Genomic DNA, 27,059 nt, shown 5'->3' with positions numbered 1-27,059 from the left:
CTTCTGAGCAAGCTACTGGAATTGATCCATTGGATTTTGGTCAATAGCAAGTTGACTCCCCTTCTCCTGCCTTTAATAGTTGAAATAATAAATTTGTTTTTGCTAGTTAAAATGATTGTTTCTCTGCCATCTTCCTGCTTAGAAAATTTTGTGCAGTGATATGTTTCCTGTTCAGGGCTCCGTTGCATGAAAATTACAATTATGGTAACTTTGTCATCCAATGGTAACTACCATGGTAACGCTGATCAACATCCAATCAAAATCAAGAATTCCATGCAAGTTACCATTGCATGGCGAAGTTACCATGATGGTAACTTTTTATGCAAAGGGGCCCTGTTTTTATATATCAAAACCTTGAGTGATAATATATCAGAAAGTCTGCATCAGAAATACTTATTATTCTCATTATTAATATTATCATTAGGTCTAAGGATGGCATCAAAGTGAAAGGAGAACCTTACATCCTGAAGGAAGATGGTAAGACACACACCCTGATCATCCCAGAGGCTGATCTAGAAGATGAAGGTATCTTCATCTGTACTGCTACCAACCCTGCTGGTAGGGCAGAGTGTATCATCCAGGTCAAAGTCAATGGTAGGTTCACATTCACTCTACAAATTAAATTTGATGTAAGTGTAGAATAAGGAATTTAATATTTAATAGTTAAGCATCGTGGTAGTATGAATAGCTAGTAACTTGCTGTGTTGTCTCACGATGGAGTGAACAAATTTGATATTTAGATTTTGTGTGTTTGTAGTATCAGGTAATTTCTTTGTAAACTGCATTAGGACTTTTTTCAGTATCGATGTGTACTTTGTTTAAAAATAAATTTCACCATTATTTTTTACCCCAAAAATAATGGTTTCAATCAAAATTGACACCACAAGGTCACTGCTCGGATTCGTAAAACATTTTTTCTCTCTTATGTACTGTGACTGCTCTTCATTTGCCAATAAAATTGGAAAATATGCCTGAATGGACAAATTATGGGACTTAACAGTTATTCTCCCCAAAGTGAACAATATTGGATACGTATTGATCTGCAATAAATTGGGAGTGATTTCAGCAAGAAACATGACCATCATCTTCATCTGCTTCTTGTTCTTAACATCCACTTACAGAAGCTGAGGAACCGCCCGTGTTCATCACCCCATTGATGAATGCTCAAGCTAAGAAGGGAGCTCCGTTTGCATTTGAATGTGTGTTGAAAGGGGATCCTGTGCCTGTGGTGAGTATGGACTGTCGATGGTACATGTACATTCATCATAGGATCTTGTTTAGGGGAGCATTTCATGAAACAAAAATTTCACTGACTATGTGTTATAAGCTACTGGATTGCTTGCATCTGATTGGCTGAGAGCAAATTTGGTAAATGAAAATGACTGACAAGATGCTTCATGAAATACTCTCCTGGGTCCCGTAACACAAAGGTTAGCGATTAATCGTAGGCTTGATTTTCACGATGAATTTTAGTCAGTGCAATTAATCGTAGAAAAATATTCTATGATCATTGCTAATCTTTGTGTTACGGGCCCTTACAAACCACATATGAATGGAGGTCTGCAGCATCTTTTATATTCTTTAGACCGGGTGAGAATATTGGCCATACTTAGGCTGATAAATGAGCATTACATGCTTCAAATCATGAGAAAAGTTGTGCTGGACAAATGATTCACATCATAATGATTTCTTATTTATGATATCAGGAGTCATGTTGAGACCAGGGTTGTCCATGCAAATGTGGAGGGTTCAATATGGGTTCTTTTATATCAGAAATTCATAGAATTTTATATTGGATATTCATATTCACTGACATGACAAGATTTGGATCTATGTTAATCTGTGTCTATCAGTATCTTTTTTTTTTGGGGGGGGGGTAGTGGTGTCAATGATAGCATCACTTTATAAATAATCAAAGCTAGATATCTATGTGTAGCCTTGATCCCAACGATAGGCCAGACATAGCACCTCGCAAACAAGCAGCAGATAATAGTACTAGATTAAACACCAAACAAACTGACTCTTTTTGTCACTCCACAGGTGGAATGGCTTAAGAACAACAAGCCAGTCAATGCTGACAACCCAGACTACAATCTGAAGCGCAACACAGAGACTGGTACCTGTAGACTTGAGATCGATGAGGTCTTCCCCGAGGATGCTGCCAGGTACACCTGTCGTGCAACCAATGAGGCTGGGAAGGCTGAAACCACCAGTATGCTCTCCGTCATGGGTAAGTCTGAAATGCACAATTCTAGATTACTGATCTTTACCATTTCTATGTTCTTTCTAATGTAATTGCCCTTTCTTTGATATTTCTTCAAGGTCATATCATTGGATTTTCATATTTTTTAAAAACAAGTACATTGATTACATTTTGAGACAATTAGTTTGCACCTTGTTTGCAGATTGATACGTACGTTGAGCATTGTCACATTGAATGAGATATCTTCATTTTTAATCCATTGTTTGGGGTGATGATAATGTTGCGGGTATTTGTAATCTATTGTACGCATTAAAAGCAAGGGAATGGCATCTAAGAGCTTCTATATCAAAGCAGACATATATATGGGTTGTACAGCGATTTATATGTTTAAAAACTGCTTGCATGCTTGCATATTTTGGGCACAGCGGTTGCTTTAATTATTTTGCATGGTGGCATCAATTCTTAAATTGCTTTAAGGCAGAGTAGACTTTCAGAGGCAATGAAACTAATATACTCTACAGTGGAATAATAAAGTGATGATGAAACCAAACTTTGAAAATACCAAATTGTATACTGGAATTTCAGTTTTGATTACACAATCATATTGAAAAATATGGGGTTAATTGATATAGACGAGTATGATGTTTATGACATACTTGGTATTGATTCATTCCTGAAGATGAATGAAGTAATTTCTTGATGGATTTAGATAGCATGATTGAAAATGAATGTTTGCAAAGTAGTCTTAATACATGTACATGTATGTAGAATAGTAGTGACATATCGCATAAATTGTAGATTGACTCTGATTTAGCATTTAAAGAACTTGTGTGGAAGTTTGAAATTCATTTTCAGTTGCATATCCTTAAATCCTGATACATGATTTGTTTCACTTGTCGTACACCATGTGTAGTAGAAATGTGATTAACAGTGAACTGCAGATTGGGTGAAATTCTCTTAACTTGATATATTTACATGATTATTTCGTATATGTTTGGGGGTGCTAAGAGAGGGACCCCCCTTAAAAAAAAACCTTAGCCATATAACCCTTGAAAGTTGCAAAGGAGCCCTAATAAATTACTATTGGGTTCAATATATGTCATTTGGAATTGAATGAAATAGGAATAATAGCCTTTGTATGGAGAATATTCTTTTTATCATGGCAAGCGATATGTTATTATTTATATGATATAATTTGTTTACATATTTACAAACATGTTAAACTTCTAAATATTCATATAAATTTTCTGTATAAACATTATCAGTTGTTTGTTATTGCAATGTAGCCTACTACACTTTAAAGTTTAGTCAAACTAATTTTCAAAATATACAGACCAGTTAAACAATTGTTTAAATGTATAGAGGACAATATATTTGAAATAACCTTTTAATGCACATCTTTTCTGTCACTCTTTCCAAATTAATACGTTCTGTAAACTGAATTAAACATCGATAAGATTCTCAGATATTCTATTAAAACTTGGTCTGCAGTTAATCTCTTTGGTGACATTTACTAACATTAACCTTTCCAAAATGGAAAATAATCCCCCCAATTTTGAATGCTAGGCCTAGATGAAGGTGATTTAAGAGCGCCAGCCATCTTATCCCATCCCGAAGACGTAACATTACAAGAGGGCGATCCTATCCGAATCACGTGCCAAATCAGCGGTGAATTGCCCATCTCCGTCAAGTGGTTCAAAAACGACGAAGCACTTGATGAAGCTGGTGAATTTCTGATGTCGTTTGATGATCGGGAAGGTCTTGCAGTGCTGCAAGTGAATGAGTCTTTCGCAGAAGACGAAGGGGTGTATACCTGTCAGACGACTAATGCTTGGGGGCGCACTGCATCAAGTGCTAACTTAACTGTTGTAACTGGTGAGATTATAACACGGTGGTTTTGATTCAGTCACTTATAATTATATCCGATGCTTTGCTATCCCCCTTTCAGTTCTCGTTTGTAATTACTATTTAATCAATTGATTTTCATAGGCCATATTCCCATCAATGCTTTCATACATGCTTAATATTAGCCTTTCCCCATTTATAGTTGAACTTCTATTTCAACTTTCAGCATATCACCTGATATTACATCATCAATACTTCAAATTTTGTTTTGGGAATATTGATCAAAATTTAATTAAAGAATAGTGAAAGCATCATTTTATTACTAAAATGGAAAACTCTTAGTAGGTGGATAAAAAAGTCTTTGAAAAACTATACTTTCTTTTTATTCTTAAATGAATCAATGGGATCTCTGGTCAATCTTCTATGAATAGCAAGTCATGGACTAATTAGAAAAAAAAACATGCAATAAGTCTTTTTGCAATATTGTTTGCATTGAAATGACATATTAACATGAATGCTAGAAGAATTCATTGTTTGCAAGTCTGACCAAAGCATGTTATATGAATGTTTCATTAGTTTTCAAACTGTTATGCATAGTTTAAGGTTTGTAAGGATAAACTTTGCATGATCCATCATGTTTGCTGTCAGACACGTTGATGATTTAGCTTCTAGTAGAGACTTATATTGTATATTTACTATTGTAATTATATCTGCATTCTATTCTTTTCTTTTCAGCTCAATACATTGTATTTATTCTTGATTAAGCATACTTTTAAAATGCTTTCTCTCTCTTTGCAAGCATCAAGCTTTATTTTATTTCTTTAACAAGTTTATCCTGGTGTACTCTGAATGATTTCTTCTTTCCTATCTGCTCATTTTAATTTCTTTTCCAAACATTAACCCCAGGCGAGGATGAAGTAGATGCTACTGATGATGGTTCTAAATGCCAAGCCGCTTGCATCCTCTCCAATTTACAAAATGTGACGGTCAAAGAGGGCGCCCCATTTAAGCTAGCATGTGTGGTTGATGGTGTTGCCCCAGTCACCGCACATTGGTTCAAGGGTGGCGAGCCTCTAGAGGACGGCTATGAATACGTCATGAAATTCCAAAGTAACATGGCCACGTTGCAGGTCAATGAGTCGTTTCCCGAAGATTCTGGCATGTACACTTGCCGTGTGACGAACGCCGTCGGATCTGACGAATCCTCGGCTAAAGTAACTGTTCTTGGTGAGCGTCTTGAGTAGGCTATTCAACAGAAAATATATCATTTCTTGTCATCCTATTCATTTATCTTCTGAAATGACTTTTGTCATTCCCATCCAACACAGGCATTTGTAGCCCACATCGACTCAACACTATATATACACTTTCACCCACATATATTCATGTGAAATGCACTTAGTACCGGGTATTCGTTTAAATGTGGGAAATCTATGCCTTTAAAAACCAAAAGTGTTTCATTTTACAAAAACTGAATCCATGTTTATCACTCTTATTTGGCAAAAGTGTAGCAAAAGCTATAGGAATAAACACCAAAGAGGAAAAAAATCCAAAAGAAAATATCAAATAGGGGGATCTATTTTGTGTTTCAAACTACAAGTACTTTTCTCGCAAATACTCTTGATAATTCTTCATTAGCGAATGCCTGGTAAATCCTGCTTATGTCACAATATTATTGCACTACTCTGCCTATTATGATATTTATATGCAACCTTTTGCAAGAGCTTGAATGTGATAATTTTGCTGCTCTTATACACTTGATGCTGCTGCATGTAATTGTGCAAAAAAAAATTATTGATTAGCTTTCAATTTTTTTAACCGAAAGTGTGTTAAATTATATATAAATATTTGGCAGTGTAATTGGAGCCACAGTTTTCCAGAAAATTTTGGACCCAAACCCAAACAAATCTCTGTCACAGAATTTTTTTTTTGTACATTAAAGAGGAAGTAGTATGTTGATTTTTAAATAATATGACAGAAACTTCTTTGTATTCAATCCAGAAAAGGTTGATAAAACCTATTCAGAATTTTCTTGCAGTTGACCATAATTTTTTTTGAAAATGGAGGCTGAACCTCTGAAAAATCACTTCTGTAAGAGATGGAAATACAGAGTTAAATACTCATACTCATAAATGATGAACATGAAACTTAAAAAGGATTTATTTCAAATAGTAATTTTGTAAATGCATTTTCCCGCTTTTGCATGATGTGAAAGTTATTATCACATGTATGTATGCTGTATGAATTGCCTGGCAGTTTATTTTATCAAAGCATTTCTGATTAGTAATGACAATAAAAAATGGTAGCTGTATTCATTCAGCAAAATTTAAAACACATGTTTCACTAAAGTCCATGTGCTTATGTAGATAAATTGTATTGTCTTAGTTCAGTATAAATATATTCACCTGTCACAATAAAAAAACCTTGAAATTAATCTATTCCAGTTTCTGATATATGTCTATATACTTAACCTTGATATTTCTCTCTTTTCTTGTTTCTTGATGTTATATTTAATTGTTCCATTTTCTTTACCTTGTGATAAATGATGTTTTCTCCTCATAATATACTAAACTGACTGATTCATCCTTTCTATTTTTTTCTGTTTATTTTCTTTCCCATTTTGTTCAGTTCACTAATCGCATTTTCTTTTTCTTCTTCACTTTGATTCTGCTTCACATGTTGCTCACTTTATCACTTTCATTATGTATTAACTGATTTAGAAATTTGTACGAGGAAGTGATGGGCAATGCACAGTGTTACAAATGAGAAGAGATTTGTGAAATGGAAATTGGGTGTTTGTTCTCTGTAGAAAAATATATAAACAAATATTTTTTGGCTAGAATTAAATTGGAATCAGTTCATGTACATAGAAAGGAAGATGACTCTAGTAAGAGTTGAGTTTGTTTATTTGCTCTAATTATCTTTCTTTGTTTTTATGATCTTCAGGGGTTTTCTGTCTTTATATGTACGTGGATGCCATCTTAAATGAGTATTTTTAGGACATGTTATTATTGTATTATGGAAAATGTCCATAATGAGAGAATCTTATTCCTATGATGAAGACATATTTGTATTTTATCGAATCTGTTTTCACAACTTTTTGAACTTTTGTAGCATGTGCATAACTCATCAAAAGTAATTTTCATGGTTCATTTAAAATCATGTAATGTATCAAACAACTATTTATCACTTTCCATACATTTGATTTATGTTGTAATGAATACAAGACTGATTTTTCATTTGTATTTCCAGTTTTCTTTTGTATACATATATATAGTCAGTGGATATTACTAATGTGTATGACAAATTAACTTAAGTACAAATTTAATAGTTTTTAGTATTTATATACTATTCTTATATTGACTCCTCAAAAATGTATTTACCTGGCAATAAGCTTGGTTGTATTGCATGCTTGTTCCATTGAATAGATATTTTATTTGTTGATGATATTAATTAAAAAAAAGGTATCCAATTCCCACTTGCCAGTGACATCGAGGGTAAAACCCCATGGTATTAACCTACTACATGTATATGCCTCTTGAAAACAAATTTATTCAAAATAAAAATAAAAATTCCTATACATCTCTCTTTCACAACTGTATTTATTCTTCCAAATTGTTGTGAAATATCCCTCTTTGAAACATTTTTTTTTCCTTCTTTCCAAATATTCTACTATTGTTCTATTTCAAGGTCTGCTGTTCCCCACTTTCTCAATGTCCTATATCCCACTTTTGAAATGGGCTATATCCTTGTTTGATATTTTTATTTTGTGCTATTCCCTTCTTTCAAAACATTTATTTTTACTATTGCTCTATTTCAAACTATATTATTCCTCCCTTTGAAATACATATTTGTGCTGTCTACTTCGTTTGAAACATTTTACTATTGCTGTGTTTCAAAATGTAATTTCCCTCTTTTAAATATATTTTGTTGCCATGTTTTCAAATGTTGTTATTATTGCCCTCCTTCAAAATATGCTATTTTCCAGAGGATGCATCTCCTACTCCACCCTGGATCCAACCCTTGAAGCTGGAGTCCAGCTACCTGGAGATACCGGTTGGTCAACCTATCAAACTGGCCTTCAAGGTGTCCGGTAACCCAGAGCCTACTGTCACCTGGCATCATAATGACCGTCCACTCAGACCAGATGGAAGAATCAAGGTATATCTAATGATTATTCTCACTCAAAGATTGATCGATTTTTAGTCAGAGGTGTAAGAGTAAGCTTAGAATTATCTGTTGCAAGATTCTGGACCTGTTTGTTATTGATGTGTAGTGTATTTAAAAAAAAGTATTAAAGTATATATTTACCATGTCATGATATGCTAATTAAAGTCTAACAATGATGTAATATTGATTTAGGGGACTATTTGCTTTGTTTTATGTAACTGATAACTTTCTTTTGTGGTTGTCTTGACCAACTTCAACCCTGCTAATGATAAACATAATCCTGACTATTTAGTGTCATGATATTATTTGCATTGTTGACCATCACCTGTATTAACGTTCAATGCGTCACTTATGTATATGAATTAAGTTTGTTTGGATAAGTCAATCTCTCTGAAGATATAGCCTGCTTGTAAGATATTTGCCATCACGTTCACTGATGGATTGTGACACCAAACTTTCCTTGCTTTGTTTTGAAGGTCGTGAAGGAGGATACAACGTACACGATGCAGATCGGTCAAGCAGAACCTGAAGATACCGGCAAATACACCATCAGAGCTGAAAATGAGAAAGGACAGGAGTCTTCCAGTGTTGAGATTAATGTCCCACGCCCACCTGTCGTGTAAGTCTTATATTTTCTGTTAATGATGATACTGACAGTGATGGTAACTGTGATGATAATAGTGATAATAATGAAGATGATATGATCTTAAATTATGATTTTGATCATGATGATATGTTATGATGATGATAGTGGTGGTGATGATGATGGTGATGGTGATGAAATTGATTATAATATTGATGTTGATGGCAATGATGATGATAATGATGGTGACATTAATGGAGGGAATGATGATGAAGATGAAATTACTGATGTTGGTGACATGATTATTGAAAAATTTCCTTAAAGTATCTTTATCAACATTACCTTTAAATATCGAATCAATATGTCCTTTGATTGTAGCATACCCATCCACCAAGAGGAGGTCCAGAGTGCCCCTGCTCCTGCAGCCAAGACCCCACCTGGTACTGCTCCAAGGTTCAAGACCAGGCTCAAGGATTTAGTGATCCCTGATGGTCAACCATTTGAGCTAACCTGCAAGGTTGCTGGCGTGCCTGTACCTAATATCGTCTGGTATAAAGGTAAGAAAAGAATGGATGATGATGATGTTTATGTTGAGGATGATGGCGTTGATGATGATGATGATGGTTATTGTTGTGGTGAAAAGGGCGGTGACAACAAAGGTGAACATTTTTGGTTGATTATTCTGATGATGGTGATGATGATAGTGACAATGATTATAATGTTAATAAAAACAGGGGTACTGAGATTTGTGATGTTTTAATTACATCACAATGATGATAATTGTTCTGGTGATTTTGATGGTGATAATGATGCTGGTGATTATGGTGATATTTATATGTAAGGTGAAGATGATGATTATCATGACAGTGATGATGGTTTCATGATGTAACATTTACAGTGATGGTCACAGTGATGGTGATTGTGGTAACAAGGGCAATTCACAATACAAATGTTTGCATGATCTACTTTTCAAGCAGAGATTTGACTTCTGTACACTGTATTTAGTGATACCAGTCTAAAGATTCATATTTTATTCTTCCAAACAGATAACAAGGAGCTGACAGAGAATGAGCCCCAGTATGAGCTTAGCTTCATGGAGAGCGTTGCTTGTCTTGACGTCAGGGAAGCCTTCCTGGAGGATGCAGGTCTCTACACCTGTCAAGCTACCAACAATCATGGCCGAGACGTTACCTCAGGGAGAGTTGAAGTCAAATGTGAGTTAGTTACCATAGAGATAAGAATAGGAATCCATTTTGAATTATTGTGGGATATGTTTTATTCTTGAAGGCAATTTAGGTGTAATTTTGTACTTCTTTCAGAGAGTGTAAGGGATATGAATGAATCCACCTTCCTGTGTGGTTGCAATAGTGTGAGGGTGTGTCTGTGATTTTATAGACCTTTGTCAATCGGATATGCATTTTTACATCTTCGACTGCCGTCTTAGACCTACATGTACCATCCAAAAGACATGAAAGATCAATGAAGATAAAATTCCTTGCTCAAAGGCCCAAGAACTATGGCAGGGTTTCAAACAATTCCTTACTCTGCATAGACAGGAGATTTTCATGAATTGGCTATGGCACCCCTATAGGAATGTGAATGATGGATAGAACTATTCCTGCATGGCTAGCAGCACTAATACATTAATATTTCTTTGATTTATTTTTATACACCATATTTTCTACCATTTCTCCAGCTTTGCCTCAAGCTCCACCAGTCATCAAACCCATCTCACATGAGTCAAGCCATCTTGATATACCAGTAGGCCAACCCATTGTGCTCAAGTTTAACATCGAGGCCTTCCCATCACCGGTCGTTCGCTGGTATCATGATGGTGTGCCTGTAAAGGAAACTCCAGAAATGGAGGTAGGTATCGATTTTGGTGATGATCAAGATGATGGTGGTGTTAATGATGATAAGGATGATGATGATGATGGTTATGATGATAGTGATGATGATGATGGTGACGATGTTGATGATGATGATGATGATGATGATATCAATAATGATCATGAAGATATTCATTGTGATGGTCAGTGACCGTCAGTCAAAGCACATATTTCCATGCAGCTTTCTACCATTTTCGTTTCAACATTGATACAACAGTGTCTAGTCCAATGTCATAAGTCTAATGTATATAGAATTAAACATTCAAAATGATACTAATATCAAGTTAAATATAAGAACCAAGACAGCTTTTATAGCCATTAATAGGATTACCAGTTTCATTAATTCTGTGAACATATGAATTTGTAGACTACCATCCTAGAGAAGGCTCATGTTTCATGTAGGTAACAGGTTAGCAATTACAAATTTGTAGAGTAAACATATATGTTGGGTAAGGTTTTTATCAACTCCTTCTTGCATTTCAGATCATCAATGAAGAGACAGATTACAAACTGGTCATTAAGGAAGCCAAACCAGAGTATGCTGGTACCTATACAGTGGTAGCAGAGAATGATAAGGGTCAGGAGTCGACATCCATTGAGATAGATGTTGTCCCACCAGTGTAAGTTCCTTCAGAAATATATCTTTTGTAGCAGTAGAAGTGTAAGAATAATGTCTGTGCCCTGTATCACGTAGCTTATTGATTGATCGTAGGGCTAATTTTTTTTACTGATTGCATTGATCATTAGTGGGAATCATTGCACATATTGATTGATTAATTTGTAAGTGTAGAGTTGGGGGAACCTGTGTGGTTCTCATCTAAAATAGAGTCGCAGTTGAATTTAATTTATCTGAACTGTAGAAAGTGAGGGGTCCCGTATATCATCATCAAGGTGTATGTACTCTCCTTTGTACAGAAAGAGAAACAAGCTAATTGATCCCATTAAGAACTAATAAATGAACGTTCTAGAGTGCATTACAATCTGTCTCACCACCCCCAAACCCTGTATGTTAGGTTAGCAATATCTAAATGTAAATTTGATCTAAAAGGTAACATTTTATTAACATGTTAACAATGCAATGAAAGTCAATTTAATGTTTCAGTGATCTTTTTGTACCTGCAGAACACAGATGGAAGTAGTCCCATCACAGGCAGAGCCCATGTTTGCACCCCTCCAGTCTCGCTTCTTCACCCAACCCGACGCCATGCCCCTCATGGGTGCAGCCACCCCTCCTCGCTTCCAGAGCCGCCTCAAAGACATCGAGGTGACCGAAGGCGAGCCCATCGAGATCGCCATCCGCGTCACTGGCCAGCCTACTCCTCGCATTACGTGGTACAAGGATGATAAGCCCATCGCTGGGAAGCCTCAGTATGAGATGAGCTTTGTAGAGAGTGTTGCTAGGTTGGATGTGAGGGAAGCCTTTCTGGAGGATGAAGGTCGGTATGTCTGCAAGGCAACCAACCCTGCAGGACAGGATACCACTACTTGCCAGATCACTGTTAAAGGTAGGCTTCTTTCCTTATGAAAGTTGAAGTCCCGAATTTTAGGGGTTAAATTTGGTCATGAATGTAACAATGTTTCAAAGAAATGTTCAGGCCATGGATCATCCAGATTATACTCTATGCATGACTCAAGTTTCATTCTTCTGAACAATTTCACAAGTAAATAATTAGCCATACCAGAGAATAACAGAGTGGTTTTTAATTACATACTGTTCACATATGTGAATATTGCATTTACTTTGATGTCCAACATAGCATACATTTAGTCCTGGCAAAAAGAAACTTGCTATGGTGTGTCAGTTTTTCCTACTTCCATTCATTCTAATTGACTGTGTATTGAAATAGCATTTATCAAGGGCACTTTTGCAACTTAATAAGGTTTTATTTAATACATTTTTAGTGTGAATTGCCATTAGCTTCCTTCTATTTTCTTGCTGCTTAAACATTGTTTCTGACACCAAGATTGGTAAAATTTTTTATTAAACTGTACAAATATCTCTAAATATGTTGTGTAATTTTGTTTTTGTTACAGTGAATGCTGCCCTCGTGCCAGCACCACACATCACCCCTCTCCAGACTCAGTACAGCCATCTTGATATCCCAGTGGGTCAACCAATCAGACTTCACTTCAGGATCAGGGGACAGCCACCTCCCAAGGTCACATGGCTCCAGAATGATGTAGAGATTGTAGAGACAGAAGAAGTGGAGGTAATAAATTGTTTCCTTAGTGTATTAAGGTATCAGCTCTTGGTTTGCTTTCAGATTTGTTTCCAATTTAGCAATAGCTCTGTCGAAGAGGTCTGAATCTTCATGCTCCCATTGTCTTTAAAATTGGTTTGACTAGTTATTTTCAAACTTTTGGAGAGTGAGAAAGTGATCCTTCTGCAAGGTGACTGTAGCAGAAATTGTGAAAGCAACATAGACATAAACATAAATATTGGAAAATGAATTTGACATGACATTCTTGATTTGCAAAAAGGAAGGGGGTAGGATGGACTTACATTGTGGGCCCATTTGTCTGTAAACTAGATATATTACTATTGTGGTAACATATTGCAGAGATACGTACTTTAAATGCCAGCAATTAGTGAGACTTTCATACAGGAATCTGTGAATTGGCATGAGATTGCCAGACAGTGGGTATAATGTATTTGAGATAGGGTGTATTATAGGCTCAAGATGGGACTGGAATGATGAGCAATAGCCCTTATGGTGGGAGTCATATGCCTGATATTGTAAAACTTGGGATGTCTGATATATTATTGCCTTTTGTAATTCTTGTAACAGATCATCAAGGAAGAGACAGTTCACACCTTGGTAATCAAGAACCCAAGACCAGATGCAGGAGGTAAATACACAGTGGTAGCAGAGAATGACAGAGGCACAGAGACTGTCAACATTGTCATCAATGTCTCCGGAGTAACGTAAGTTGTTATTATTTGTATTCATGTATGCTTTAAAATCACTGTAACCCTTTGGCCAGAATATGTTGAGACTTGTTTCCCAGCTAGATTTCTTCTCTTTTCAATTGCTGTTATACTGTTCATTACTTAATTTTGTTAGTGAATTAGTTGGTTGTAGATATTCAAGTATTAATTTTTTTTAAACTCTATTCGTTATTTCATCTGTATACATGAAATGTAGATACGAGTATTGCTATATTCACTTTGCTCGATAAAGGCTTTGTAGACTATTAGGCAATCTATCATTCTATCATTGATGTACTCTTATTTTTATTGTACTTGGTCCTTTCTCCAGGGTTCCTATGCCTACAGGTCCAGGACCAGTTGTTGTTAGACCATCCCAGCCGATCGTCTTTACTGAGCATCTAACAGACAAGCAGGTTGTTGAGAGCACCGAGATCAAACTCAGAGTGAGGATTGAGGAGAAACCCACAGCTCAGGTAAATTTCCTATATTCAAGCAAGGCACTCCCCCTCAGGTGCATAGGAATGATGTAAAATATAGATTTTTAAAAACAGAACAGATAGCAAAAGGATGGAATATTGAAGATCTGTGTATGCTCAGTTGTTTAATCATCTGTCTTTGGCAAACTTTTAAAAGCTGTCCAGTAAAGCATTAGACATTCTTTCCCAAGAAATCTCTTCTTTGAATCTTTGTCACATTCATACTACTGATAGGACATGGAACTTTCCCATATTTGTCCATGTCTTTCCTCTACGTGTTTCCCCTATATTTCTGTATCTTGATGAGTACTTTGTAAAGACTCTACTGATCTTCATGGAATATCTATTTCAAATTGTTCATTTGTAGGTACAGTGGTTCTTCAACAACACACCAATCCAGTCTTCAGATCGGGTAGAGTTCTTGAGGGATGGTGATGTGTACTACCTTGTCATCAAGAAGCCAACATCAGGCGATGCAGGACTGTACCAGTGTAGGGCAGAGACCGAGGTCAGCGTGGTCACTACAGAATGCACCATCATGGTCAATGGTAAGTCACCTGCTTGCTCTTGATAGTTTGCTCAGAATTGTACTTATTAAAAGGAATGTCCAACCATTTTATCAAATGGATTTTATTAACTTTATTGCCTGTAAATGAGAGAAATTTACCACTGGAGGTTGGGCAAAGGTTTTCTAGAGAACAGCAGAGTTATGAATGAAAAGAATAATTTTGTGATGGGAAACAGCCTCCTTATCTCATCTTATAAGTGCCATTTCTTTGAAAATTGATGGTGATTTTGAATTCAAAAATAATTTTGTGATGGAAAGCAGCCCTTTATCTCTTGTAGTAAGTGTAATTTTATAGAAGATTGAAAGTAATTGACCTGTGGTCTCAATATAAGACATCCTATTTCATACATGCTTTTATGGAGAAAACAAAATATATTCAATCTCTAAAACCCAATAAAAGAACAGTATGTAATTTATATCAAATGTTATGTTACGATTAATTCTATTTTTTCATTTCTTTTTCTGTTTTTCAGAGAAACAATCCCCTGATTTCATTGCTCCTCTAGAGAGTTTGGTTGCTTCCGAGGGCAGTACCATCAGGTTGGAATGTAGAGTGTCCGGATCACCTGCCCCCACTGTAAGTTTGACAGTATCAACTCAAGACATTTACAAGGCATATTGTCATGATGATTCCTCATTACACCAATCATCGTTAAAAGTTGTTATTAAAAGTGTTAAGAAGAATAACTGTTTTTGATTTAGAATGTTTCTACTTGACATCTCAAATGTCCTTGCATTTTGCCACCTGCTTCGCTTCATATTGAAATAGGACCAACAATTTTTCTACTGAGCAATAAAACATGCAATGAATCAGAAATTTCAGAGTGCATTGAACCTCTAAGTTGAATTTCATAAGGCCAAAAATCTCTTCTCTTGTCCTTCTTGCAGGTGAAGTGGACAAAGGACGAGCGCTCTATCACAGAGACGTCTCGGGTCCGTTTCCTCACAGAGGGCGACAGACAGATCCTAATGATCCTCCAGGTTCGGCCCAGTGATTCTGGAAACTACCGTATCACTCTGACCAACGAGTTTGGAGTATCTGTTTCATCTTCTACTCTTCTTGTCGACGGTAAGTTCTGCTGTATCATAGGTCCTAGAATAAATTACGCTAAATTGGCATTTATTGCCTCTTGTTTTGAAAAAAAAGCACAAGAAATTTCATTTAAAAACTTGGTTGTGCTAAATCACATCACATACAATATCATCAATTTTATACAAATGAAACTTCTAGCTTAAATCTTCGAAAAATAAGAAATATAAAATATGAATGAAATGTTATACTCCAGTTCCGTCAAATAAAGTCAAGAAGTTACTGCTGTACAGTGAAAATGAGGGAAAAAAAGATCAATGGCAAAGGAAAAGAGAAACCTAAGAAGTTAGAAGAGGCAAAGTAGAAATGAGACCATGACGGAATAAAAAAATAGGAAGGGGAAAGGCTTGTCTCGTATCACAATATTGCACCCCAGCTCAACAACAATCACAAGTTTACTATGAGCATACACAAAGAAGAACAAAAATCAGCACTTTCTTGAGCATCAAGTGTGAGATTGTTTGAAATTTTTGGATTGAATTGAAGGGGATGATAAAATCATTCTGTGTGCAGTGTGTTCAGAGTGCCTCATAATAATTTTTCATTAATAAGGCTTTGGATGAAAGTTCTCTAAAATCTAATTAGGAACTTTTAGTCTAATGTATCGAACAATTAAATTGTTTGAAAGGTTACATTCGCATAACAATGTCCATTATACTAAATAGGTTCATTATTGCGGATTGAAATAATCGCTAGAGGGTATTCATTTGTCTCGCAATCTACCTTGACACGCTAGTCCAAAGACACGAGGGCGGGAAACTCTCCACCTCTGTCTACCGCAAGCCCACTCATACAGACCAATACATACCATTTGATTCTCATCACGACAAATCGGTCAAGAAAGGTCTTGTTAAATGCCTGTTCGACAGAGCAGCACGTATCATAACTCACCCACCTGAACTCCCGAAAGAAAGAGCACACATACGTGGCGCCTTGCACAGCAACGGCTACCCACGCCGTTTTATCAAGAACACTTTCAAGAAAAAACTACCACCAAGGGATCAGAAGGTTTTCAAGACTTGCACAGTCTTGCCATACATAGATGGCCTCTCACAACAACTTAAACGCCGATTAGAAGGTCACGGTATCCGAACGGTTTTCCGCTCGGACACCACCTTACACAAACAGCTTGTACACCCCAAAGACCCTATCCCTGATCACAGACGTGATGGCGTAGTATACAACATTCCTTGCCAGGGATGTGACGGGTCTTACATCGGAGAAACAGCCCGACCGATAGTTGAACGCATTTCTGAACACAAGCGCGATGTTCGGTTACAGCGAACCGACACATCCGCGGTGGCAGAACATGCTTGGGAGAAACAACACCACCCAGATTGGGAGGGTGTACATTGCATTGCCAAAGAGAGACATTGGTATACACGCAGGATTAAGGAGGCTATTAGTATACGTCTTTGTCCTAACAACTTCAACAGAGACAGCGGGATCGACATCCCCGACTTCTGGATGCGAACCATCAGACAGCACAATACCCCCTTGCCTGGCAGTGCACGCCGACCCGATCGTTCCCGGCCCCGAACGAGGGACCGCTCAGCTAGTCAGCCCCCGCCCACGGGAAACTAGCGAGCCCGCCAATTTTGTCTAATTTGCATATCGCCGACCCACGGCGTATTTGCATATACGGATTACCGGCCGCGCCGCATACCGACGCAACGGATCAATACCCACCTATTGTTCTCGCGTTCGTGCGTACGGTCCTGGAGATTAGTATAAATAGAGTACGTCATCAGATAATTTTCGTCACTTGATAAAGAGTTGCAGCGGCACTCGAAAGCTCGTGAACTTGTAAGCTAGTGAACACTTTTTGCGAGAGTGATCACGAATTTCCTAGAAAGCCAGTGAACACTTTTTGCGAGAGTGATCACGAATTTCCTTGTTGACCATAGTAGATTGCGAGACAAATGAATACCCTCTAGCGATTAATGTCCATTATGTTTGGCCAAAATATATACCACTATAAACAAATTAGTTTGTTTTACTTTGGAGACTAATTAAAAGCAATAGGGAGTTTGGTCAATTATTAACAGTATTCTTAACCAATTTTCTAGTGGAGCCATGGGTTTAAAATACAAAATCTAAAAATGGAATTGCATAATTCAGTAGGCCATGCAACTTTTTGCCAATTGATGACTGATAGATATTTCTGGAAGTACATTTTGAATATGCCCTTTCATGTCCGTTCAGTTCATGAGTTTCTTTGGTTTGTTTCATCTTGAAATCGCCTTGGAGATCATTTTTGATGTGTGGATTTGATTATCAGGGTTTGTGTTTGGTTGAGGATCGAAGCAGCCTTGCTGTCTTCATTTTCCGCCTGACCCCACCCATGCAATAGCATGTCTGTTTTCACATTGTTACGAAACTTTCCTGGTCCCACCCCTTTATATAGACGCAAGAACTTCCCATGCCGTCCTGTTCATACGGAAAGGTATCTAGTATAAAATTCATTTGGTACCAAGATTTGCTCAATTTATCTCTTCTATACTCTCCTAGAAAGGTTACTAATACAAAGTGTGATGCAATTATCTTTTTGCGCAATGTTGTAATGGTTTGTACAAGTACACTTACAATGGATCATTTTCCTTAATATTGAAGTCTGATATTGGAGTCAAATGTTTGTTAATGTAACTGATGAAACATAGAACAACTTAATGATAAATTTGCAGTGAAACTGTCTTTCTGCTTGTCAATTAACATCTTGTCTGCTTTTTGCAAACTGTTTGGTATATTTGAAGCAAACAGTTGATATTCTCTGCTTTTCAAATATGTAAATTCATTTTTGTGTCAGTATTTCATGTGACTGAAGATTATATAACACGTGCTTCTTTAGTAATAAACTATATGTGAATACAATGCTATTGCTTTTCTAAATTTCGAATTTGAAATATATTATGAAATTCAGAAATGTTTTTGCAGTAACATACTCAAAATTGTATACATCAAAGAGAATATAACCAGTTTTCACTTTGGCCATTCTTCAGGAATGAAATATATTGAATGTTATGTAATTCTATAAAATCTATCTCTGTATGAACTCAGAAAGGACTGAATTGCAAACAAAACAAATAATATTGTTGCTGTTATAATTGTTATACATAATAATAATAATAATATGTCCATTTATATAGCGCAGTTACTATGTGCATATACTCAACTGCGCTTTGATACTTGGTATCATATAGTTACGCTATCTGCTGAGCCGCCATATTAATACATGTAGGCGCTAAAGCCTACCAGGTACCCATTCACCTCACCTGGGTCGAGTGCAGCACAGTGTGGATAAATTTCTTGCCGAAGGAATTCATGCCATGGCTGGAATTCGAACCCATGACCCTCTGTTTCAAAGTCTGGAGACTAATCCTCTGGGCCACAATGCTCCACATCCTGAATATAAGCTGGAAAAAAGGGGCATATCCAGAATTAACCAAAGGGCAGCCAAACAGTTATTAAATGTCCTCCATAAAGAAGGGGCATGTGCCCCTATTGTTCCCCTTCCCGATCTACCATATATAACTATCAAACAAACTGGAAATGCTGAACGTAGTGATATATATCTTCTGTGATGTTGTTGCCAGAAATCATGATGTCATAGTCTATAAATAGAAATTGACATGAGGGCATGATAAGTGAACCACCCCCTCCCGTGCTTGCTATGTGCATTTCTCCCACACCTCACCATTTGTCAATGCCGGTGTCTAACCAGACATGTGTACTCCCCACTTACTACAAATTAGATTTAAGTGGAATGGAAAGAATTCTTCCTGAGGTTTAGGCTCCTCCAAGGAATATTCTTCAATATAATGAATTAATTAAGAACTGGCCCAAGATAGTGTTGAATTAAACAGTGAAAAAATTCCTATTTGCTGTTATATATTATGTGTGATGTCTGAAATAATCAGCAATAAAATTTGATGAAAAAGTAGAGACCACAAAAGATTGCAAATATCTATTCAAATCATGAAGTAACTCATAACAGTAACATGTGGTATTTCCTAGAAGTGTGAAATTAATACTGAATGGCTAATGTTTTCTGTGCTGTGTACTGGTTTATGTGTTCTGCACGCAACAGACGTCATTTGTTTTTCCCAGGCAAGGGGAAAGGTAGGAAAAGAAGTTTGAATTAATTTAATGCATGCTTATGTTTCTGAATGCGTCCCTTTACATGCACGATATAATGATTTTGAAATCAGTTTGCATGAAATTTATTTTGTTTGTTGAATGGTTTTGATAAGTTTCCTATTAAAAAGATAGGTGAAAATAATTTACTTAATTATGAAAACAAAATTTTTAGAAATAAGTAGCACTTGAATTGAAATCATAACCAAAACACTCAATTCCCTTCATTTTTTGATTTGCCCCATACCTGTAAATACAGATAAATTAATTTTGACCAGACAATATCATTTATTCCAATAAGATTGACATACTCTTTAGTTGAGAAATCAAAAACATTTCATTTTGGAAATGAGATATATCAAACACAAAGCAATCTTGCAATGGAATGTTCTGAAGTTAAAGACCTCATGTGTTTGTTTATTTTTTCATTGTTTTATGTTTTTGATTTGGTGTTATGGGAATGGGTTGTATTTTTTTGCTTGATATGTAATCATAGCTCTATTTATTTATTTGATTTTCAATGAAAATTTGGGCACTCTGTAGTTTTCCCCTCGGCTATATTGAAGTCTTTCTTTTAAAACTTATTCTGAGTTATATTATTTTTTCTTCGTAATGTATATGTAATTGTATTTCAAATTGAAAGGTTTTTATGTTTTTATTATGTAATTTGTTGCTTTTAATTATATGTGTGATGATACTGTAATTTATTTTAATAGTTTGCAGATGAAACTAAAATGAATGTAGCTTGAAAAAAAACAACAATTAGAATTGTGACATTTCCACAAGAAAACCTGTAAACTAAGATTATGATTTCTCTTGTGCTAGATTCATGATGCCTTTTCTGTTTTTAATGTGAATTCATAAAGATATTTCAACAAATCATGGTAGTTCATATTATATTAAAAAGAATGTTGTTTTTCATTCATGTATATGAGATTTTGGTATTATATATTAAACTAAGATGTGTGTATGTACATTATTTTATTACATTACTTTCTATTAATTTGTTTCAATGTTTTAGATTTGTAAAATCTTCTGCAATTCTGAATTTTTCTTGTGAATTATTTGATTTTGATAAGATTTCATTATAGAAATTTCTTTTGATCAGTTGAACATATCTCTTTTGTCATGATTACAGGAGAGAAAGACGTTGATGACCGACCAACTATTGTCATTCGACTGAATGACCAAGAGGTGCAGCCTGGTGACAGAGTACAGTTCAGGGTTAAAATCCAAGGCACCCCACAGCCGGCTGTACAATGGTTCAAGAACAGCATTGAGATTCAGACTCATCCATACATTGAGGTACATATCACTGCAAATTGGTGACATTTGATTGAAAATTAAGAGTGAAATTAGTTGATGAATTACAATTGCATTTGTCTTAATACAAAAGTATGCCAGTTCCATTCTATTACCAGAATTCATCATTAAGTATTGTTTAATATTGAAAGTATTTTTTATAAATAATAATAATAATAATTCGGTAATGATTTTTGTTCATTATTTGACCCTTTAAAAGTGTTTTAGCTAGGTTCAAATTCAATTTCAAGTTCAAGTTTATTTCATTTCAATTCTACAAAACATTATACATGTCATCAATTATTATTATTATTATTATTATTTATTTCGGCAGTGAAAAGTATAGAAATTGATACAGTGAAGTACAACACATAATAAACATAACAGAGTATAGATTGAGCACCCACTGGACTGCCAGGGTCAAATAAAGTTAACTGAATTACTGTAGTCAATGAAGACAATTAGGTAACAATGAATTAAATTTTGTATTTACTCTGTTACACATACATTCTAAATTGTTGGTATCTGTACAAATCCTATTCCTATTTTAGAATTTAGTAATTCTGTAGTCAAGGGCTTAGTGCACGGAATGTCCAAAAGCCATGCATTCTTTTGAAATAGTGTTAAATCTGAAAAAAATTAGATCTGTCATTTGGCTTTCAATTATCGTGGATAGTCCAATTCTTATATAACACAATTGTTCTGTCATTTCAAATTGCAGATCAGCCAAACTGGGGAACACAACATGCTAACCATCCCGAAGGTTGGGCCGCAGGATGCGGGTACCTACAGTGTAGTAGCAACAAACGACAATGGAAGAGATGTATCTGCTGCAACTCTTGTTGTCGATGGTAATTATCTTCCCCTAATAACCCTGTCTATTTGCAGCTTCAATGACATAGGCATTATAGTTTGAAACAAATAAATGTCATTAATTCATTAATGTTACTTGGTGAATAGAACACAATGATATGCAATAGAGTGGTTAGTTAATAATAATGATCATAATAATAGTAATACCAGTAATATTGACAATATGAAATATCTGATGAAATTATCATCTTGAAAGAAGACTCTGATACTACTGCAAGAAAAAAAGTAGAGAATATTCGTTCTTCAAAAATGAAAGTATCAATATATTGGTAAAATTTTGTGTTTGACAATCCCTCTGGAGTAGATCATCGTCATTGATTTTTATCTTATATTACTTACTTCCAGTGCCCAAAACTCCAACAGCTGCACCTCACTTTGCTCAGACATTTGGCAACCGCCGTTGCTACGAAGGTGAATCTCTGACCTTTGAGTGCCGCATCACGGGCGACCCAAAGCCCTCCGTCTCCTGGTTCAAGGATGGGGTCAAAGTTGAACAGGGCGTCTTTCAAATCTCCGAAGATGGTCAGTTCCATAAACTGGAAATCTTGGAGGTATTTGATGAAGATGCCGGTGTTTTCGAGTGCCGCGCCAAGAACGATTACGGGGAAGCTATCTGCGTCGCCACGTTGCGTATCAAAGGTGAGTTGTCACCAAAGTGGAAAAGTCGGTAGCCACTTTAAGTTGTAAAGGGGATGATTGTCTTACCAGATCTGACCTCGAAATGAATGTTATTTACCTCCTGTGCTGTATGTCGACATGAATTGTGCCTTGCAAACAAAAGTTTTCATGTGACTAGAATATTGTGTTTTCTTACTGCTCTCTATTTATGTTGGGGGTTAATGGCTGTGAACATCATGATATACATGTAGTTCTTTGCTCTGGAAGTATTCGTCATTTGGTTTATTCCCATACAAAAAATACAAATTTTGAATGAAAATCTCAAAATAGACATTGGCGCAATGCAAGACACAAAGAAAGAGGAAGATGAGGCATGTCAGGGGAGTTTTCATGAAGTTGTTCATAAGTTGCACATGACTCAACAGACATTTGAATTCACAGTGTATAATTTGGAAAATTTTATGAGCATGAGAGGAATTTAATCCCACTTTGTTAAAAACAAAAAATATTCCAGACATGTGTTCAGTCGTGTGTAACTTGAAAATAGCTTTACAGAATTATGTTTTGCTTTATCATGCATTTTAGTTGGTGGAGGTGTATCTAATCATTGCTATTCTTATAATTAAGTATGTGGTTTTTATGAATTTCTAAATAGTATAGGAGGGGGAATCATTTTGTAGTACTAATCTCAGACAAATTTTAGAGGGGGCATCGATCAATGCACCTGTCTATCTATCTGCATAAAGAACTACAGCAGTTATTATGCACTTAATAGCATCGTCTATTACAATTATTGGCTTAAGGATGATAACTTGAGAATTATTGGACAGATTTTCATAATTTTCAGGTGTGTAGGTGCACAATGGTCAAGTTTGTATTCTAAGTGGGTGTTGCAAAAAAATATTTGCAATCAATCGCAAATATTCTGTTGCAATTTTACAATTGATTGCCACTTCTGGCTATAGCAAAGCAGATTACACTCCTTGTTTCATGGAGCAGATTAGCAGTCAATCGCAAATTTACAATTAATTGCATGGTATATGCTTAATTTTGGGAACGAAAATAGACTTGCAATTGATCGCAAGTTTATACACACTACAAGACTGCATTGCAAATGAGATCAAATTTTTTTTTTGCATTAAAGAAGTTAGATAAGAAGTGCTTACTGATCATGTCCGGTGGAGGTATCTGTGCTTGGATACACAACATGTCCTGTTTGTCCGTCATCTTTTGTAAATGAGAACTATTTGTATAATTGTATGTAAATTCATAAGGCTTTGTTTGTGGAAAACAGTTTTTCTAGTCAAGTGTTGTTTCTTGATCTTATTAAAACAATGAATATGTCAGTATTTTTAATTATTCTTAAAGAAAAATATAGATATCTATATATCTTGCCATTAAATTGTATTGATATAAGGATGGTATAAGTGCCTTATCTTACAAACTTCTTTTGGTAGCTGTATTTTGCAATACATGTTGGAGCATGTATTTTGGACTAGGATGCTCAAGGTTATATTACACATTATTATTTAAGTATACCCTTCAAAGTTGAATACTTGTAACATATTTTCATCAGAAACTTTTAAGTATCAAGTACTCAGTACATTTATCAGTTACCAAAATGTACATATATAAATATATATTCAAAGAGATGATCCGTATTGTGCAGCCATTTTCAGTGCTTTGTGCAATAGAGAAGAATGAAACAGCTTTCAAAATTTGTATCACTATTTAAAAAAGAAAATATACGGAGTATATATATATATATATTTCTTATTGTGATTGCAAATTCAGTAGCTGTAGTTTCCTATGTGTGAATTGTTAGGCTATGTACATTATGAGCTACATGCATATGGTTTTGGAAGTGTTCTTCGGGTAGGGTGGGGGAGAGTTACCTTCAAGGAAACAGTCTTTGGGGGAATCACACCGGGAATTACCTGTGGGAATTATTTGGAGGGAAGGGGGGGGGGGGGGTAGAGGTGTAGGGGAGTCACCCAAGAACCAATGTCCTCTTTCACTTTTCATGCATGCCATATTGCGTTAGTATGCGAAATAGATGTACATGTATAATACTTTATAGGTCATGCTACAAATTTTCTCATGATATCAGTGAGTTTATGAGGGAAGGACTGTGCTTTCGTAAACTAGATTTTAAGTCATTTTTCACTCAGGAAGTTAGACAGATGGACTAAATGTTGCTTATTTTAGTTATGAATTATCACAAACACAGAATTTAAAAAGTCAATAAACTAATAATCTGTTCATAACTGATGAATCTAGATCCCTAATGTTCTGATTAGAAATCTAATATTAAATCTGTTTTGATAATTAATGGATTTTTTGTAGACCTGTATGCACCCTTTTCTATATTTGACTCATGGTACATGCATCATTTATCTTTTTTTTTCAAAGGTGTTCAATATTGATATTAATTTGTTTAATGATGACATTTTATTAATGTCTATATATTGCATGTTCCTGTTTGGCAAACTATATATAAATGTATACAAACTCATTTTCCCCAATAGCTTGCCCAATCCCACATATATGGATATATATCATAAATGCAATGTTCTTCCTTGCCCAAACCCTTGAAAAGATATTCTGCCCTCAGGCAAGCATCCCCTTCCCCTTTCCCTGTTCACTATCCCATCATATATTTAGATAAAGTCATACTTCAAATCCATTAGATATAAATCTGTATAGTACATTTGTGAGGGCTAGCTTGAAAAGAAGAAATTTAAAAAATAGATAAAAATATGAAAAATAAATGAAAAATACAAAAAATTAGAAATAAAAATGTACAGCCTTTCTTCATTTTGTAAGTTGTTGCACATTTAGGTTTCACATTTGCACTTCCCTTTGTGTATGTTTCAAAAATACATAGCTTCCCATTTAAAACCACTGTACATTTCATAGATTCTTCACATTTTTTTTAGAAACCTTTTTTTTTAAATTTCACTGTGTTTACTTTACACTTATCAGAATAGTAAAGGTAAAGACGTTTCAAACACTCCTAAGTACTTGAAGATAATGAAATGTTTTTTGGTATAATTATAAGGATCAATATTAGAGAAACCATGTTTTCATGATATCTGTTATTTTGAAACAGATTTTGTAACCCCCAAAATGTAAAATACTGTAATCTGCTGTATTTTATGTAATATTTCTGATCCTCATAAATTGTTGCACAAATTCAGAAATGTAAACATTTTCATTTATTTTGTGCTTCTATTTGATCATCTGGATTGTTTCTTTTTGTTTATATAGAACAATAAATCATATGTTTTGTGACAGGAATTACTCTGTTTTTGGCCTTTCTTTGGTATTCAATGATTCTCAATTCATTTATGTCATTTTGTTGTTTTCTCTCTACCTGCATGCTAAATGTGGATTTGATGTATCGTGCAAGAAAAATTATACAAAAATTGAGACCTATAAAATTTACAAAGTAAAGTGCTGGTTATCATTATTAAGTTCTTGTTTGTCTTGTTACCATAACAGTACTCTGTTTAAGATAGAACAGAGTTTTTGTGCCATTTTGTGTAGGTAATGTTTGATTAGTGCAACTTAAAAAGTGCATGCCATTAATGCATGATGTAATTTAATTTTTTGTTGTGTGAAGATTGTTTGCTCACAAAAATTAATCAACAGCACTTGCTTTGAAACACAAGAAAGCTTCACAACGTGCATTTTAGTGTAAAAGGAAAAATAAGGTTCCAGCACTTAGTGAAAGGTGTATCAAAGTTGTGTCCACAACAATTTCTATTACGCCACATGTAGTTATTGCAGGTAGAAGAAAGTAAACAGTTGAGTGAAAAGACATTTGAATTGATCGCTTTTGAATCCCAAAGATGAAATGAAAATCCAAAAATTTTCTTACCCATAGCATCGCTGAAAAATACCCTTAAATCCTTCATCCTTCTCCCTGTAGAAAGATTGCGTATCGCTCAGTTAGACATCCGTCCTTTTCTTCATATGTATGTCCCCCCAAAAATGCATTTACATATACATAATGATGACATCAAATTCAGGAAGAAGAATAATAGAAATCTGATTCTATTGCTATTCTCTAGATGAGTAATCTCTTGTTCATTTGGTTGTTACAGTCAATTTCACCTGTGTGTCTAGGAATAGTTTCCTGATATCCATTGCAAAATGCTTTGCAATTTAAGAGTTATTGTTACACAAAACATAATTAGTGTAGCAGATTTTCTTTTAAGAATGAATTAAATAATATTGAAATATTTTTCCTTAATGCCAAAACTGCTAATGAAATTTTAGAATTGAAATAATTCCCTGGTTGAGGTAACTTTGATATGGATCAGATTTTAGACCTATCATTGAAAAGCTTAATACAATTGTTTAAATGCATT

The 27,059-nt window shown here is 35.3% G+C and overlaps 1 protein-coding gene across 4 annotated transcripts in view; it reads left to right on the top strand.

Moving 5' to 3' along the window:
* The window catches only part of LOC129258955 (titin-like), a 49,143-nt gene extending 23,160 nt beyond the window's left edge, over window positions 1-25,983 (top strand). Inside the window, exons 28-49 of one of the 4 annotated variants that reach the window (XM_054897209.2) lie at window positions 425-594; window positions 1,122-1,228; window positions 2,041-2,230; window positions 3,770-4,078; window positions 4,955-5,275; window positions 8,037-8,209; window positions 8,695-8,837; window positions 9,180-9,358; window positions 9,848-10,015; window positions 10,498-10,667; window positions 11,174-11,310; window positions 11,813-12,195; window positions 12,725-12,900; window positions 13,480-13,616; window positions 13,951-14,095; window positions 14,466-14,646; window positions 15,140-15,243; window positions 15,555-15,735; window positions 18,164-18,202; window positions 21,029-21,195; window positions 21,914-22,043; window positions 22,411-25,983. In XM_054897209.2, the coding sequence (XP_054753184.2) occupies window positions 425-594; window positions 1,122-1,228; window positions 2,041-2,230; window positions 3,770-4,078; window positions 4,955-5,275; window positions 8,037-8,209; window positions 8,695-8,837; window positions 9,180-9,358; window positions 9,848-10,015; window positions 10,498-10,667; window positions 11,174-11,310; window positions 11,813-12,195; window positions 12,725-12,900; window positions 13,480-13,616; window positions 13,951-14,095; window positions 14,466-14,646; window positions 15,140-15,243; window positions 15,555-15,735; window positions 18,164-18,202; window positions 21,029-21,195; window positions 21,914-22,043; window positions 22,411-22,736 (4,036 nt within the window). In that variant the 3' untranslated portion in view covers window positions 22,737-25,983. The remainder of the gene's footprint in view (window positions 1-424; window positions 595-1,121; window positions 1,229-2,040; window positions 2,231-3,769; window positions 4,079-4,954; window positions 5,276-8,036; window positions 8,210-8,694; window positions 8,838-9,179; window positions 9,359-9,847; window positions 10,016-10,497; window positions 10,668-11,173; window positions 11,311-11,812; window positions 12,196-12,724; window positions 12,901-13,479; window positions 13,617-13,950; window positions 14,096-14,465; window positions 14,647-15,139; window positions 15,244-15,554; window positions 15,736-18,163; window positions 18,203-21,028; window positions 21,196-21,913; window positions 22,044-22,410) is intronic. The other 3 variants (XM_054897218.2, XM_054897234.2, XM_064097731.1) reach the window with 3 other exon arrangements.
* Window positions 25,984-27,059: the final 1,076 nt, after the last annotated feature.

The sequence above is a fragment of the Lytechinus pictus genome, chromosome 1, assembly GCF_037042905.1.
Source record: "Lytechinus pictus isolate F3 Inbred chromosome 1, Lp3.0, whole genome shotgun sequence".
Taxonomy (NCBI): Eukaryota; Metazoa; Echinodermata; class Echinoidea; order Temnopleuroida; family Toxopneustidae; genus Lytechinus; species Lytechinus pictus.
This window is presented reverse-complemented; position numbering and strand designations above follow the sequence as displayed.